We start from the raw sequence: 18,361 nt of genomic DNA on the forward strand, positions 1-18,361 counted from the left end.
AGATACAAAAGTGTTTTTTTTTAATATTTTCCTATAAATAGAAGTTACACAAAAGTGAAAATGTATGCTGATAAAAATACCATTTTCCTTACTGAATTTGCATGTGTATTTCATTTGAGAAAACATAGTTAAGATAAAAAGAAAACTTACCACTTTAGTAAAAAGAATAATGGTCTTTTCCAGTCTATCTCTACATACATTATCTGTACCTATACTTCTACCTGTTGAAAATATATTTCAAATATTAGTACAGTTTATAATAGTCTATAAATTCCAAACTAAGAAAATGACAAAATTTTCAATACAAATACTTATATATTTTTGCATATTTTGCAGTAGGAATTCATTATTGTGCATTTGCAACTCTCAATAAACTATAAAAATAGTTTTTATAAAACAATACCAAGATTTGCACTTATCAGACACAGTAATCCTCAGTGCTATATTTCAAAAACTTAATCCTAAAATAATACAGATTCCATTTCAATGTAAAAGGGTAACAATTTTATCCATAAATTACGTCACGTTTTCAAAAATTTAAATTAGTCATAGTTGAAATACTTTTTAAGCAACATGTAAAAATAAGGTATCAAAGATTAAAATACTCATTATTTTTCCTCTATCACTGCAAATTTTCTTCTGATAATTTCCCTAGTATAATAATTAAATTTCATATCAGAATAATGTCCATCAGCCCCTCAACTATTCTGCTCTCTAATCGTACTCTTCATATTCTGTCTCATCATTTATCTCATTCTCCTCTCCTGCTTCTTCCATGGGGATAATCAAAGAAAAAATACCAGCTGTAGAAAAATAAACTACATTATATGAAGTGTCTTATTTATCTTTGCATACACAGTACCTGGCAATAGTATCCACACTATTCTTACTAAACTGAAAATGGCTAACATGAAACAATCAGTAACATCTTAAAAATGAGTACATTAAAATATCTCCTAAGAGTAATAAGTCTTCAAATACAAACACATATACATAAAAACACACACATATACAAGATATACATGCCTGTATGTGTTTACAGGATATATATACATGTGTGTGCATGCCCACGTGTGTGTGTATCCTGAGCAAAGGTGCTTACAACACGGGGAACAGAAAAGGATAAAAAAAAACCCCAGCATAAAAAAAAAAAAAAAAAAAGAGACCTCCAGTATAATACAACATGAATGTAAACTCTAACTCCTCTTGTGTGGGGTAGTGGATTAAAAGGGCCCTAAAGATAAGCCAGTGAAGGTTAATAGACAAGGGATTTACCAAACAAAATAGACAAGGGATTTAAGGACATTTATATCATATAGATATGCAAAATATACTAAAAGAAAAAACCTATAAGAAACCTAAACAGCATATGCATAAGGTCTACACCTAAAGATTATTTGTTAAACATGACTGTTGTAGACATCTGCACAGAACAGAGTAGTAGCAGTAGAAATATAGAAAAAAGATATAAACACGAAGTAGATTTCTTTTTTTAAAAGATGGTTTCCTCAATACTAAAGACAGGTATGTGAAAACAAAACTAAGCTTCTAACTTAACCTCAGAGAATTATCAAGATAGAAGATTTTAGCCTCTCTCCAGATTTGCAAGTGCACAGCAGAAGCTTAATGAATAATGATTCTACAGTAAAAACCACTATCATGGAAGTACTTACTGCATTCCAGAAATTGTTTTAGACGGTCAAATATTCCATGTAAAAAACCCTAGAAAAGAATATTTTTAAAGTGTCTCATTTATTCTGTTATAAACATTTTCCTTATACTTTTTCAGGGATATGAAAGCATATCTATTATATCATTTTAAAAAGTTAAAAATAAATAAAGTAAAAAACATTTCCCTACTATAAACAAGTCTTAGACAAGACTGCAGTAGTCCCCCTTATCCACAGGGAATAAGTTCCAAACCTCCGGTGGATACCCAAAACCTTGGCTAGTACAAAACCTTACCTATACTATGTTTTTTCCTATACATACATACTTATGACAGTTTAATTTATAAATTAGGCACAATAAGAGATTAACAACAATAACTAAAAAATAAAACAATTATAATAATATAGTATAATAAAAGTTATGTGAATGTGGTCTCCTCTGTCCCCCCACACTCTTTCCCTCCTTCTGTCATATTCCATCTGATAACCAAGATAGCTACTAAATGACTAATAGTAGCATTTACAATGTATACAATGTGGATATGCTAGACAAAGAGATGATTCTCATCTTGGGGGATAAAGTGGGCTGTATAAGTATGGAGCAGAACAGCATGAGATTTATACTACGTAAAACGATGAGCAATTTAAAACTTATAAATTATTTATTCTGGAATTTTCCAATTAATATATTTGGACCACAACTGTCTGTGGGTAACTGAAACCAAGGAAAGTGAAATGACAGATGTGGGGGTGGGAGGAGCTACCATATTGTATTTCATTTCTGCAATGTCTAATTTCAGTTACCTAAATTGCTTTGCAACAAAATATTTATTAAGCATATTTCACTAAATACTCGTTCTCCTGTTAATTTTCTTCACAGCCCTGACATATTGTTTGTCTATTATCCATCTTCTCCCACTAGAATGTAAGCTCCTTGAGAGCAAGCACTTTGCTTTATTACTCTATCTCAGAACCCAGGAAGAGTATTTGGTAATAAGTACTCAATACACACATAAATATGTACCAATTATTTAAAGCAGAGGTTCTTAATCTCAAGTGTTAAATACATTAGCCTTCAGATATCAGAGAAAAAAAAGCATCACCTTTTACCATATGAGTTCAATAAAGCTTTATTTTTTGATATGTATTTTAAGACACATTATGAAAATTTTACATGTTATATATAAAAGTGCAATGAAAAACAATTTTATTAAAATTTTTAATAATTTAAACATCACAGGCTTTTTTGTATTAATAAATGTTGGAGTATAAACATCATAAAAGATGTCACATGTCTTTTTAGCAAATGGGATGGTCTAGGTGTTTTTCACAAAATACTATATGATAAAGGCCTTCCACACAATGATTGACTAGAATAGTTTGCTATATTTCCTCTTTGTCATTGGAAATACAGAGTTCAGCAGTCAATTCTTGAGGTTGAGGTAATTCAACTAGGATACCATCGTCTGAAGACTTGGAGGCTGAGATTCCACTTAGTTTCACCATCATTACTGAGATCTAGAGTGCTGCTCTCGGTCTCTTTGAGCATTGATCTTTTCTGATTCATCTAAAAATTCTGAAACATCTTCTTCTGTCAATTTTCTAACATTTTGGGTAGAAAATGAAAAATTCTGAATTCTCAACTGTGTTAAACAAAAGCTAAAAGTAGAGTAAAATAAAAGTGTTTCCAGTCTTCTTTTTATACCTTCTTGAAAGCTGATGTACTACAGTAGGTAAACTGCAGGACAACACTTCCAGTACTGCTTCATATTTCTGGCATTGCCATATTATTCTTCTATTTTCATACTATTTCAGTCTTTTCAAGCACAGTTGAGAATAATTGATAAGTAATGATAAGTAACAATAAAATAATTCCTAGGATGATACAATAGCAAAATGTTTCAATATAGGAAGAACAAGATCACTGAGATCTCATATGCATCTTATTTTATACAACGGTCTAATGGTCCCATAGAGTAACTATAAAACAGAAGAAATGTTATTCTATTGTTTTAAAAATAAAATTAGTGCATCGGTCAAGGTTCTCCAAAGAAAGCAGAATATTATAAAAGATATCAATTTTGGTAAGCTCATCAAGAGAATCAGGAATTTATAGAATTACAGACAGCTGACTAATCTCTAGTCCAAATAAAATAAGTAACTTGACTAATGTTACAAAACAGAAAATAAATCAAATCAAAATAACCATTAAATGATAATTTAAAGAACAGACTTAGTTGCTGAACTTGTTACAAAATCATGATCTCCCTTAATTCTCACAACATCCAACATGGTAGATACTATTATTTCATCTTCATATTACCAAAAAGGAAATTGAGTGCCAGTGGAGATAATGGCCAGAGGTCATGCTATTAAGAAAACACAAGTTGAGATTCAAACCCAAATCTATGTGCCTCAAGAAACTAAAATCTCACTACTATCATATAGTACTTCTTAAACATTTTTTAAGTTCCATGTTAGTTTAAGATTTTTATGTTACTTGAAAAGACATTCTTAATTTGTTAAAATTCTATCCTCTTTCCAACTACTCAAGCAATATATCTTAAATGCTACAATATACACTATAACTAAGTAAAGGCTGATGTGTAGTTTCTGCAGAAAGACAGACTCTCAAAGGAATGCCAAAGGCTCACAAAATACTGACAGTATCCAGTTTATAAGAATGTGATTCAAATCAATTCAGTTTTGCTGAAAAAAAGACAAACATAATCAATATTTTAGTTTATATAATTTTATAAAACTCAGAATAAATATATTACATAAATTAAGAATTACTGAGCCCTTTGACATTATGTTTCTGCCATATTATACATTCACCCACTTAACAAATAACTATTGAGCATTTCCTATATGGCAGAGACTGTCTCAAGCTCTGGGGTGAATAGTGAATAAAACAAAGTCTCTGCCTTCATGGCATTTACATTATAGTGAGGGAATTGAGGGGAAGCTATCGAACTGGTTTCTGAAAACTGTTTTTAGCAGTATGAAAATAAATGTAAATATTTAAAATGTATCAGTATTTAAAATTGTGATTGGTTTTTGAAATATCTTCTCTGGCAATTTGGTAACTTATATCAATACTATAAATGTGCATACACTTTAACCCAGCATTTCTATTTCTAGGAATTTATCCTAAATATATCATTAGAAAAGTACACAGTGACATATGTATACAAATGTTCATTTCAACATCGTTTATCAACAATTCAAAACTGGAAACAATCTATATGTCCATCAATAGACATATAGTAAATTGGACAAGTAAATTATTGAAAACTGATATTAGTTTTATTTTTGAAATTAGTCCACTGATAGTAATAATATGGATTTACTGCACAATCACTACATGACATATAAAATATTGCTGACATGAGAAAATTATCCATAATATACTAAGAAAAAGCGGGTAACAAAATAGCATAGAGTTCCCACTTATGTAAAATTGAGGAAGAAGGAAAGTGTATCTGACAAAATATGTATAGGATATCTTAAAGGATATTTCCAAATTTTAGCAGTATCTCTGATGGTAAGTTGTTGTTGTTGTTGTTGTTTTAAAATAAAACAAGTCAAATTTGTTAGAGTTGTCCACAGTAAGCAATGGTGATCTTCTTGCTGGTCTTGCCATCCCTGGACCCAAACCGCTTCATGGTCACCACAACATTCATGCCCTCTTTTACCTTGCTGAAGACCACATGGTTGCCATTCAACCACTCAGTCTTGGCAGTGCAGATGAAAAACTGGGAACCATTTGTGTTGGGTCCAGCATTTGCCATGGAAAAGATGCCAGGAACTGTATGCTTCAGGATGAAATTCTCAACATCGAATTTCTCCCCATAGATAGACTTACCACCTGTACCATTATGGCATGTGAAGTCACCGCCCTGGCACATTAATCCTGGAATAATTCTGTGAAAGCAGGAACCTTTATAACCAAATCCTTTCTCTCCAGTACTCAGAGCACGAAAGTTTTCTGCTGTCTTTGGAACTTTGTCCGTAAACAGCTAGAAGGAGACGCGGCCCAAGGGCTCGCTGTGGAGAGCGGTGTTGAGTGTTGAAGAACATGGTTGGGTTGGCCTTGCCAGGGGACAAACGGCTGGAGAGCTGCCTCTGCAAGGCCTCTGGCAGTAAGTTTTTAAGTGACTTAAGCAAACAAACAAACAAAAGGAATAGCTCTGGTCAGAAATATCATACCGTGAATGGCTACAACTGTGAAGTAAGGAATGACCCAAAGACCCAATTAGATGTACTTCTCCACAATTTCTGTGTAGACCTCTAAAGTAATTCTCAGAAAGCAATGCTTCAGCTGACCTAAACTCACTGTAAAACCTAACACAGATCTGAGTAAACATAATACAATCCCATTTTGTATCGAGATGAAATATATGCAGCCATATATTTTTTCATATGGAAGAAAGTACACTATACCAACAATGAATACACATTAAAACTTGTTGGGCTTATCAGTGGAGTACTCCTCTCTTGTATATTATGTTTTTAATTGATTGCAAAAAGAATGTATAAATGTTATAATAAGAGAATAATTTTTCATTTACTTATATTAGTTTCATATGTGCAGTATAATGGCTAGACATTTATGTATCAATACTATATATAAATGTTTGATCTCCCAATTACTCCAGCACTCATCAGGCACTATACACAGCCATTACAATATTGACTATATTCTCTATGCTGTACTCTACATCCCCACAATTGTTTTTCAACTACTAATTTGTACTTTATTTTAAAAGACACATTTATTCAGCATCATGAACAGACTATTACAGTTAGTGATCAACAGCATGGGTGCAAAAAAAAAAAAAAAAAATCTACATTAAAACCCTTCATTGGAATGCTTTACACTTTCCACGGCACAGAAACCAAAATAACCTGCTATACAATTAGTCACAAATACAGTCCTCTAGTTTTTTGTCTATACATGGGGATTGTCTAAACATGTCTTTTCTGTAGCAGCTAGGCTCTGCTATCGCTGTGCCTAGCTAAGTTCACAAATTTGTTGTAACCTGCTAACTTCCCTGTCACATCTCTGGCTCTCCTCTCCTGCTAAGCTTTGGTTCCTAGCAGTAATTTAAACCTTCTGTCACTGCCAGAGCTGCTGCTGCTGCTGCTGCTGCTGCAACTACCACAGCCACCTAGGTTTCATGGGTTAGCAAAGCATCTCCTCCATCACCACAGGGACAAGAAAGAGCTTCTGCCTCCAAAGTTTCCTCCTCTCATGAGTCCAAAATTTGAAGGTTGATTATTGTAACTGCCATAATTATTGTAGTTTCCACCACCTTTAAAACTGCTTCCATCATTACCAAATCCATAACGCCATCCCCACTATCACCACGTCCTCCAACACCACAGCTGCCACCAAAGCCTTCTCGAACACTGAAGATTCCTCCTCAACTAAAGTTGCCACTCCCACCAAAAACACCTCCACGACCACCACCAAAGTTTCCAGAACCACTTCGACCGCTTTGGCTGGATGAAGCCCTAGCCACTCCTTGCTTAGATAGGTCCTTCCTTACTTCACAGTTGTAGCCACTCACAGTGTGGGATTTCTGAATGATGGTCTTATCTAGACACATGATAATCAAAGATTTATAAACGCAAAGCCTCTCTTCTTGCCACTGTCTCCAATAGTCATGATTTCAATCACTTTGATTTTCCAAAACTGTTCCAAACAACCTCTTAGGTGATGTTCTTCAATGTGTTCTTTAATACCACCAACAAAAATCTTTTTCACAGTTAAGTGGGTGGCACCAGATCTTTGAGAATCTTCTCTTGAGACAGCCATCTTTGGTGCCACAACTCTTCCATTCACCTTGTGTGGCCTTGCATTCATGGCGGCATCCACCTCCTCACAGTGGCATACATGACAAACCCAAAGCCTCTGGAGCACTCAGTGTCTGGATCTCTCAGACAGTCTGTGAAGAGATTCCATGGCTGTTTGAGCTCTTTGGAAGATTCTGCCTTAGACATGACGACTGCGGGAAGAGAGCCTTTAATGATGCTTACTTGGCAGTGTACACCGACAGAAAGCAAAATCATTTTAAATATATAAAAACAGACAAAGGAAAATATCAATGATATAAATAACTGTGATGCACCTGACAATGTTACAATAGCAATCAAATTCACAGGTGTTAACTTGAATTCAAATTCAAATTAACACTCTCAATATACCATGTCATCTTGAGAACTATCCTAGGCCTATTTCCTCTTTCACACAATTGCTGCTTTGATGTACTAAAAACAAACCATAAGTCCAAAAGCATAATTAACATATACAAAATGGTAAAAAACAACCCCTCCTCCAAAAAAAAATCCTAGATTGTCACTTAATAAACTTTTAAATGAATGCCAAGTAAAAAAACAAAACAAAAACAAAAAAAAAACAAAAAAAACCACGCTTTAAAATTTTCAGGAAAATACCAAGCACTTTCCCAAAGTCACAAAGAATCAATTACTTCTTTCACTTACCATCACCTCCATATTCTTATGAGGTTCCACAAATCCATTAACAGTTAACTTACGCAGCACTGAAAAGTAAAATCAAGTGTTACTTGCATCCTATTTTTTAATATTTTGCCCAACTAAAATCATGGTCATACTAATAAAGAATCAGAATCACAAAACCTCATCAAGCCCAGATACAGAAAGGTACTCTCTGGTCACTGGTTGGTTATTAAAATTGCCAAAGATGCAACTAAAGCCAAGTTCTTGTGACTCAAAAGCAGTGTTCCTCTCACTTGTCCTAACTACTCATGTTTCTAAACTACATTGCAAAATTCAGTTTAATTTCTATAACTGTTAATACTTCCTTCTCACCTGCAATAACCCCAACAGGCTAAAATTGAAAAGGTAACCTCCACTCCACAAACTTCGTACCTCAACAGTGACCAAAAAGCTTCATTCAGTACTGGGCCACATTAATGAAAATATAGTATCCCCAAAAAGGGACATAAAAATTACTTCCAAATCTGGAACAGACTGCAGTGCTTAATTATAAGCATCACATTTTATAGTACACTGGAGTACAATGGGAGACAAGCAGGATAATAGATGTGAAGTCAGATCTAGATTTAAATCCTAGCTCCAATGTCTATAACTGTATTATTTTGGGTAATTTTCTAGATCTCGCACCCCTTATCTGTAAAATGTGGCTAATACGTACTACTTCATAGGGTTATTAAGATTCAGTAGTATAATATATGTCAAACACTTAGCATAATTAAGTAACAAGGATGACAACAGGATACAAGACTGCAAAATTTGAAATTACCTTCAGAAAACAACTTTACAAACAGCATTGCTATATATATGAGTTAGTGTTCATGAGGTGAAGTCTACAGTCAACATATTAAAAATAGGTTTAGAATGCATCTGTTTACAAGACAATTTCATACAGTGATTACATACAACTCAAAAGTTATTGCATCATAACAGAAGTAAATAGGGTTCAAATTGATCCCTTATTCTGGATGTGCTCTTTCAAATCAAAGCATCTCAGTCCACACTACCTGGGAGAGTCTTTTCTTTCTTTCTTCATTACCTTTCACTTTATGATTTTGATTCAAATATCACTTTCTCAGGGAAGTCTTTTCTGACCATATTATCAGTTATCATAAGATGAGTAAGGCCCTTGTTATAAATGTTATTTTACGTGTATATGCGTGATCATTTTATTATGTCTGCTTCCCCAGTGCCAACCATCTACGCATAAATTTGTTGAATGAATAAAAATGTCTAAAAGACAGCAAATGCGCGTAGGTGTAAACTCAGAGATTAAATGTAACAAAATTCTAGTTCTAAATCTTTCTTAAGTCAAAACAAGATAGAAATTTATAGCTGGGAAAATCAAGTATTTTAAAAAAAGGGGGGTGGAATTTTTTCCAGGTCAAATGCTTTAGAATTGCTAATATGTATCTAAGAACTTGAGCTAAGGAGGTATTAAAAGTTTAAAGCACGCTAATATAGAGTAGAGCTGCATTCTTTTTGTCAGGAATTAAGTTGTGAAATCAGTAAAGCAAGAAAGCTCTATAATCAAAGAACTCATGAAAATTCCTTAATCATTAAACTCAGTACTTACACACATTTTTCTGTATATAACCTTATATTAGTTTTTCTAATTCTTTCTGAATAAAGATTTCTCTAGGTCTTTGAATTTCTTCAAGGATGGACAAAACCATCTCTACTCACTTGTACAACCACTTGGACAATGGATTTTACTTGTCAACGGTCCTTTAAAATCATTCGCACTTTTGTCCACAAGGTGCACCAAAATGTGCTGAAAGTTTGGGTTTTGTGCATCCACTGACTGGTAAATGTAAGTGATACAGCAGTGCCAAGATTGTCTGATGGCATCTTAAGATACTAAAGAGTATGAATGATAGAAGGGCTTGTGAATAACAGAAGGGTGCTAAATGAGCTGTAGTAAGAGAAAACTAAAGGCTGCTTGACATCAAACTAAGAAACACAAACTAAAAGACTCTTAGCAAGCAGAACAGGAGACAAAGAAAATGAGCCAAGAGGGTGTTTTGAAAGGAAAGAAACCTCAGAATACATGCAAGATAAATAACTCAGCTCAGGGAAGGTAAAACGCAGACTTATGCTAAGAGAATGCCTACAAGCGAATCATAGAAAAACACAGGCCAAGAGAGCACCCCATCAAGCACCTTCTAAAAATCCAAGTGAACCTGAGGTACAAATAAGAAAAATGGACCTGAATTGTCAGGGAAAAGAGCTGGGAAACAGAACTCAACTAAGCCATGGGGACAGAAGTTTGGGAGAATTAGCAAGACAGTGATAAGGGTAGAAGCCCTTATCATTACATATATGAGACATGTAAAGTAGAAGCAAAGAAATATTTGAAAGGAATGTATTTAGAGTCATGAAAGGCAAGTAATGTAGTAATGTGATATAAAAAAGCTACTGCACACTTTCATCAATTAGAATAGAGGAAGAGCTATTCTCACACACCCTCCCCCTGTACCCCCCCCCCAAAAACAAACAAAAAACCCTATAAATAAGCCCTTGTCTCTGAGGTAGAGATTAACATTTTATTTTCCCAATGCGACTAGTACAGAAAATCCATCAGAGGAACTCTTTGGTGACTGTTTTGAGGTATGTCATTTCAAAAATGAACATATCAACTCTAATAGTACCTTTCAATGATAGTAGAGTTCGTTCTAGTGAACTTAGAACTGCAGCTTCATTGCCAGAAGAAACTTGTTGAAGGAATGTGTCTGTATGGTGATTCCACAGAGAGCAGGCAAAATTATAAATTCCAGAGGCTAACTGCAAAGAAACATCAACAAATTTTGTCACATTATAAATTTCAGTAATCAATTAGACCTACATAGTAATACGTTTTGGTTTTTAAATTGAACACACATTTCAATGAGATTTGAAATAGTCAAGAGTCATTTACCTCAACGTTTCAAACTTTTTAAGCCAAATGGCACAGTAGTAAGTAGTTTACATTGGCTGACGCTACAAACGCACACACACACAACCCCCTATAATATTAGTTTCTTCAAACAATACTTAACCTAATGTAAGTATTACAGTCTGATATTTTCAATTTATATTTTTTTCCTTCTGCTTACAGGTTGCAACGCTGAGTTTTTAAAACACTGATTTATGGGTTATCATTGAATATATCAAATAAGTCAATATACAAATTTCTATGTTCTGTCAGTGTTATCCATATGGTTTTTGTGCACTTAAAGCCAGGAATATACATATCATAGTCAACTCTCACACTGAGATGGAGTTAGTCTCTGCCTCCCAGATTGAGGCAGAACCATCCTCCAGTGTTATCTTCAGTTTTTTTCCAGAGGCTCTAAGAGCAAACTAACTGAGCCTACATGGCCATTTTATTCAAACAAAAATCAAATGAAAGTCCATATGACTAGTTATCATTAGCATACTTCAGAGTCCTTATTCAAAACATAAGTATATCATTTTGACTAATTAAACATTGCATTTATAATAAAGTTAGATATCAAAAAACAGTCAGAAATGCAATCCTGTAAATATAATAATATTTCTATGGAAAAGTCGAATTCGATTTCTATTATTTTAATTCAGTAATTTTAACAGCCTGTGTTTACACGTGCAGAGAAACAGCTTTGCCATATCCCCCTGGCATCTGCATGTATCTACATAAGCCACAGGAAAAGGCCTGACGCTCAGCTAATCTGAGTACTGGCAGAACATCTTGAGGTCCTCCTGGAAACCATAAGAGAATGGAAGACTAGTAAGGACCTGCTAGGGACAATCTTGTGCTCACTTCCCTACCTCTTCTGCTAGCCTGTCATGAGACAGTTTTCTCCTGGGTTCTGATAAGGTATAATAACGCTTTCTGCCCCACACTCCTCAGAAAGAGTTGCAGAGAAAATAAAACCACTTGGTCTAGAACTGGCTCCTCAGCAACGGGGCATCGCATAGCTTGCTCTGGAGTCATTCAGCTCTGTTGCTTTGGCCATTCTTTTTGGTGTATGGAACAAAGACCACAAGGAGTTGGTACCAATTTGTAACTTCTTTTCTCTGTCCAAAATAAATAATACACTGTCTGAATCTAAAAGTGGCTCCTATCTTCACCAACTGATGAGTCAGGAGTAGGCCTTGGCCCTCCCTTGTCTTGGGTGAATGCTTGATAAGTACAATGACTATTTATTAAGTCGCTTTAACGTATTCTCAAATATATATACAATATTTCAGAGAAATATCAAATTATTTAATCCTACTGTTTTATTACTGCCAAAATATTATAGTGATAATTATCCCAATCAACATAACAGCACAAAGGTCTAAAATTGACATCATCCCATGAAATACTGTTATAACAGAGAAGCATATACTCAATCTGATTATAAGGGGTATAATCTGAAAGTATTAGAAAGAATCTTTATCTCAAGAAACTTGTAACTTTTACTTGTAACTTCAAAAAACTAACATTTTTCTCAGTAAGTTAAGTACTTTCTCAGAATATGAGGCTAAAATATGTCTGGAGTCAGACATATCCTCCAACATCCTAATTTTTATTATACTTACTATGTAATTTTAAGTTATATAATCCTATACTTTTCCAAACATACAAGTCATAAAAATATTTTCTGTCAGTCAGAATAAAGTGAAAGACTAGAAATAGGGGTAGGCAAGAGTAGAAATTATACACAAGACCTGAAGTTAAGTTTTAAACTAAAGTATACTTTCTTATTGTAGTATATATTTCAACCAATAAAACTGAAATCTATAGCCTTCACTATAATTTTCAGATATATTTTATACTGTCTTTATGTAGTAAATAAAACAAATGCCAAAGAGTGCCATATTCCAAATTTTAAATAAGAACAAAAAACATATACTCTGAACCAGTCTCTTGGTTACAACAAAAAGACAACCTGAATTATTTTATAGGGCTTCTTTGCATCTCCTCCTTAAAATCACTTGTTTAACATTTACTTCTACATACAGATTCTATTAAAACTGTTCAGAAAGACTGTCATATATATGTCAGCCATAAGAAGAGATGAAATACTGCCATTTGAGACAACATGGATGGACCTTGAGATGATCATTCGAAGCAAAATAAGCCAGACAGAAAAGGTTGAAAATCACATGATATCACTTATATATGGGATATAAACCTAATAGCAACAAACAGGACAAACACACAGAGACTCATGGATATAAACAATAGACTAGTGGTTACCAGAGGGGAGGGGGGAAGTGGAAGAGGTAGATAGGGTAAAAGGGGTCAAATATGTGGTGATAGAAAGATATCTAACTATGGGTGGTGAACACACAATAAAAGATATATATGACTTACTGCTAAACTGTACACCTGAAATTTACTATATTTCATTAACTAATGTTACCGTAATAAAAACACACAAATAAATAGTTTTTAAAGAGAAAATTTTTTGTATCAGTGTTACCTAAAGTAACTTGAAATCTTTTAAAAGGTACTTTCAGGGTAAAAGTATTTATGCAGATAATGATAATTTATATGATACAAATAACAATATTAAGAATACAATAATAGACATTTACTGAACTCTATTCTGCTCTAGGCACTCCTTTCAGCCCTTTGCCTCCTGGGTTCAGTAAATCAATTTACTGAAACATCACAATCTAAACAATCGATATTATTATTCTCCTTTTACAATAAGAAAACTGAGGTATAGAAAGGTTAATTTGTCCAAGAGCAAATAGCATAATTAATAATAGGAACAGGTGAGATTTAAATCAGGAAAGGTGCTCAGAGACTGCATTTTTAATCTCTACATTCTAATATCTGTTAATATAGTAACTATCAATTAACTATATAGTAATTTCATAAAAGAAATAAGCATTATTTGCATAAATAAGTTCTAAACTTTTTAATATCAAAATAGGAACTAATATTAAGTTGATACTAACCCGTACATTCAAAATCAATACAGTAAATCCTATTCTCAAAAAATTATATAATTCAATAATAAAATTTTCTTTTCGTAACTACACAAAGGAAAAATTTCTCACAAATTCACTGAAGCCAATACTGTTGCTAGTATAGATGCAATCTATTGTTTGAAGCAATGCATTTTTTGAATCAGAATCTCATCTAACAAGTTCTACAGTAAGTCCTACCTCTTTTGTGCACCACTCCACAGGATATCATGTCCTTTTGTTCTATCATTTGCATTGAGTACTTACGCAAGATACAGTTGATACAGACTGCATGTACTTCCCTTTATTTATTTATATATATAAAATACCACTATCACTATTTGTCAGACTCAATAAAGAAAACAATGGTAACCATTTTCTAGTTCCCTACCTAGTTGCTCGATTAAAAGTAAGATTATTGAGAAAAAAAAGTTGACCAAATGGAAAATGGTACCAGCTCAAGAAGGAAAACATTAAGGGAGAATCTGTCACCCTAAATCGTTAGTATATTTTGAAATTATGTCTGATTTATTTCAAAGGTATTTTATAATAATGGTAGCAAAAGGGCAAAACTATTTTTATCTGTCATAATTTTTTCAGCCACAGCTTCTGTTACTAGGAGAATATTCCTTTACAGAACTCCACCACTGCATATGCACAACATAATTATAGTATGCATACCAAACATAAAATCCTCTCTACTCACTCCCAATACAAAGAACAAAATATACCACAGAACATCTCCGAATACTTAACCAAGGTTCTTATTGTCATAAGATTTGGATAAAAGGAAATATTTCATCATGGTGGACTCAAAGTCATTAAAATAAAAATTGATTTTTCTCCATAAAAACATCCTCTTTCCATTCATAATTTGACTCTAAAACATGAGCAAGTTTAATAATTCAGATAATCAAAGGCTCCACTCCATTCCACCTTAAGCAACTATCACCAATGTTTGAAATTTTCATTCCTATTTCTTAAAAAATATAACATAGTAACATTTATAGATATTAATGGCAAAGTAAGATCTTTATTAATTTTTTCCTCTTCTGGCCCTGTAAAGTAATAACATAAAATTACTACTTTAAATCAGGACTACAAATATGAAAACCACATAACTAGCTTAGCACACAGCAGGTATTGCTAAATGAAGGCATAATGCATTTGAAACAAATCAAGAAAGTAATGGAAATATGGAAATTTTTCTTTTAATTGATATTCTCCTTTGCTTCATATTCTAGTTCTAGAGCTAAGCACCTTCCTAGTTAAGGACATTAGACATTTATTAAAGCTCCAATTCAAGGCTCTTTTTAGCCAACCTACAAAACCTCTACACAAATAGAGATGGTTGGAATGAAGAAAGAACAATAGAAATACTTTTTCAGCACAACAGTGAAAAGAGGGAGACTAATAAAGAGAAAAAAACCAGAAGAATTTGGAAAGGAATACTGCCAACTATCCTGTATACATAAGCCCTGCACAAGCTTCTATCCATCTATTCCAGAAAACACCAGCAGATATATGCTTACAGAAGTCTCAGCTGGAAAAGAGAAAGTAAGAAAGTAAGCAAGTAGGAAAAGAAAAACATTCCTTCTACATTTCTTCACCGAAATGTGGAGGGGGAAGGGCACATTCAGTTAGATAATATAGAAATAAGCTATTTAATGAAACTTTTTAGGTACTGGTGCACATAACCTCCAAATACCTGCATTTTCTTTTTCAAAACCAGATGAAACAGTGCCACCCATTGACTGCTGAGTGACTTTAAAAAAAGACGACTCCATGAATATCAAAAAAAGGAATGCTTATAGGAAGTTTTATTTCTTTTAGCATTTCAAATATTAAACTTTTTTACCCCAGAGCTACTGCCCTCACAATTTTCCCTGAGAAAAGTTAGCAGCAAGACTTAAATCAAGTCTTGTAATTCATTACGAATGGTGGGGCAAGAAATATTACCCATAAACTGTAGTTTTCAAAACCTGCTTAACCTGAATCTAATCAAGGTATATAAACAAATGCAGAACATACAACATTGTATAAGCAACTGACCCATTTTCTTCAACACATCAATGGCATAAAAAAAAAAAGGAAGGAAATGAATACTATTCTAAATTAACAGGTACTTAAGAGACACAACCAAATGTCCCTGCACATTATTTTTCTGGCTCAAACAAAACACTTGTAGAACAATGTAGAAAATTGGCTAAAAAATATTAAATAATATTAAATCACTATTTTTGCTTGTCTTAGGAGTGATAACATGAAATTGGTCATATAAAAATAAATCTATCCTTTTACAGATGAATACGGAAGTTATTTAGTAACAAAATATCATGTAATCTTTAAATTGCTTTATAATACCTTAGAAAAAAAGCAATAAAGCAAAAATAGGAAAATGGTAACTGCTAACTAAGTCTAGGTAATTGGCATATGGCAGTTTATATTTGTCCATTTTCTGTATGTTTTAAGATTTTCATAACAATCAATTTTTAAAGCACCTGTACATTCTTAACAAAAAGATAGTTATTTTAGTAGTAATTGACTTTTTCTGTAACACAAGGCTTAAATATAAATTTGTTTCCATTTAACCAGGATAAAGATATATATCAAATTACCAAAATATGTCAGACAAGAAGTTTGATGAGTAAAAGATCTATCTCAAAAACAATTTCCAATCAAACTGCCAATGTCTCTCAACTGGTATTTATTTACTTTCAATAAAGGACATTCCTAAAGACCTGTAACATCTGTTACCTACATATTTTTTCAGTAAAACCAAAATTTTCATTTTGTTTTCAGTCTGCCATTGTTATAGCTCAGGCCCAGGAGGATCACTGTGGCCCATCTTCCAGATCCCCTAAATCCTCTAATCCTACGAACAGCGTGTCTTCGGCCACTGGTGCCTAAACAATCCTCTTGTCTATTCAAAGTATCAACTCAGTAAGAGCGAAGAGATTGGGAAACTACTCTCTTCTCCATTTAGGACTCTACCTTTACTCATGGCTGCATATCTCACATCTACTTCAGTGACTGGCACGGAGTAGGAACCCAAGTATTTGTCAATGGACAGATAAATGAGTAAAAGAACAAAGCACAGATTAATACTGTTTAAGAGCAACTTACAGAGGTTTGGGTGATAAGATTTTCAAATTTATATTCTCTTTTTTCCAATCCCCAGATAAGAGGTCTTATAAACCATACAGAAAGGATAAGCTATATCCAAAATCTCTTTGTTCAGTGCACAGCTCCTCTTTTTTTTAGATCAAGCTAGTCACCTTAGATCTCTCTTCCTTTAAAGCTCCCACCAAAAGGTTCTTCTTTCCTACTTACTAATAATATAAATATAAGACTAGACACACACATGTTCAATTCCCCACACAGGTTCATAGCAGAAATGACTCTTTATAAATTATTGGAGTCATTCTTTGAATAGTGTGTTTAAAAAAACAATATAAAATTTGGTGGAGCAATAAACAAGATCTAGAATCAAAATTGCATTTAATGCAGCAATTAAAATGACCCAAACGAAACTGAAAACAAGATCTATTTAATCTATTTGATGATTTCCCTAAATGTGTGTACAGTCCTCTTTTAAATAAATTTTACTACACTGTAATATCCTAAAGGCTAGAGCTAGAAGGCTATAACCATATAAGAGGCACCTTTAACATTTAGAATTTCAATTATTTGGGAACTTCCCCTAAGAACAGCATCATGAAGTCAAAAATTTATAAGGAGTAAATGTGAAAGATCTGTCTTAACCAACTCATCTTAAAGGAGCAGTGTGCTTGTTTTGTTAGTTTATTCAGAAAACATAGTAACTCATGAGCAAGACTCTTTTGAAGTATGGTAACTTGACTTCACCTTGCCTCACAGTTTTCTTTTATCTTCATTATACAAATAATACATATGCTGTTTAGTGGGAATATTATTCATCATAAACTCTTTGGTTTTTCAAATTTAGCTACATTTTAGCCTTGATCATAATGGCAACGTAATACAGTGTTTTGTTTTCTTCCACTGCAGATTTTAATAGCTTATTAAATGACTTTTGATGGTTTGAGCCTTATGACTTTCCCCATGAACATCGAGACTATGACTGTGTCTTTCATCTCCTTCAGGACTATAGTATGTCTTATACACAGTAAGCAATCAATATCTGTTGAATTACTTAAGCTGAAGTAAGACTTTAAGATTAACTCCCAATTTAAAGCCTTAAA

The 18,361-nt window shown here is 33.3% G+C and overlaps 2 protein-coding genes and 1 pseudogene across 6 annotated transcripts in view; all 3 read right to left on the reverse strand.

The window, feature by feature from the left end:
* IPO11 (importin 11) overlaps nucleotides 1-18,361 on the reverse strand; it is a 161,588-nt gene that overhangs the window by 114,858 nt on the left and 28,369 nt on the right. For all 5 annotated transcript variants that reach the window (XM_036225230.1, XM_036225234.1, XM_036225231.1 and 2 more), the window contains exons 6-9: nucleotides 10,865-10,997; nucleotides 8,181-8,239; nucleotides 1,674-1,722; nucleotides 151-221 (exon numbers count right to left, since the gene is read on the reverse strand). In XM_036225230.1, coding sequence (XP_036081123.1) covers nucleotides 151-221; nucleotides 1,674-1,722; nucleotides 8,181-8,239; nucleotides 10,865-10,997 — 312 coding nt within the window. The remainder of the gene's footprint in view (nucleotides 1-150; nucleotides 222-1,673; nucleotides 1,723-8,180; nucleotides 8,240-10,864; nucleotides 10,998-18,361) is intronic.
* Nucleotides 2,872-5,699, reverse strand: LOC107506360 (peptidyl-prolyl cis-trans isomerase A-like). The gene has a single exon (XM_036225235.1). The coding sequence runs from the start codon at nucleotides 5,579-5,581 to the stop codon at nucleotides 5,267-5,269; it is 315 nt and encodes a 104-aa protein (XP_036081128.1). The 5' UTR covers nucleotides 5,582-5,699; the 3' UTR covers nucleotides 2,872-5,266.
* On the reverse strand, nucleotides 6,854-8,239 carry LOC107506359 (annotated as a pseudogene).

This window comes from Rousettus aegyptiacus, unplaced genomic scaffold, assembly GCF_014176215.1.
Source record: "Rousettus aegyptiacus isolate mRouAeg1 unplaced genomic scaffold, mRouAeg1.p scaffold_m13_p_8, whole genome shotgun sequence".
Classification (NCBI taxonomy): domain Eukaryota; kingdom Metazoa; phylum Chordata; class Mammalia; order Chiroptera; family Pteropodidae; genus Rousettus; species Rousettus aegyptiacus.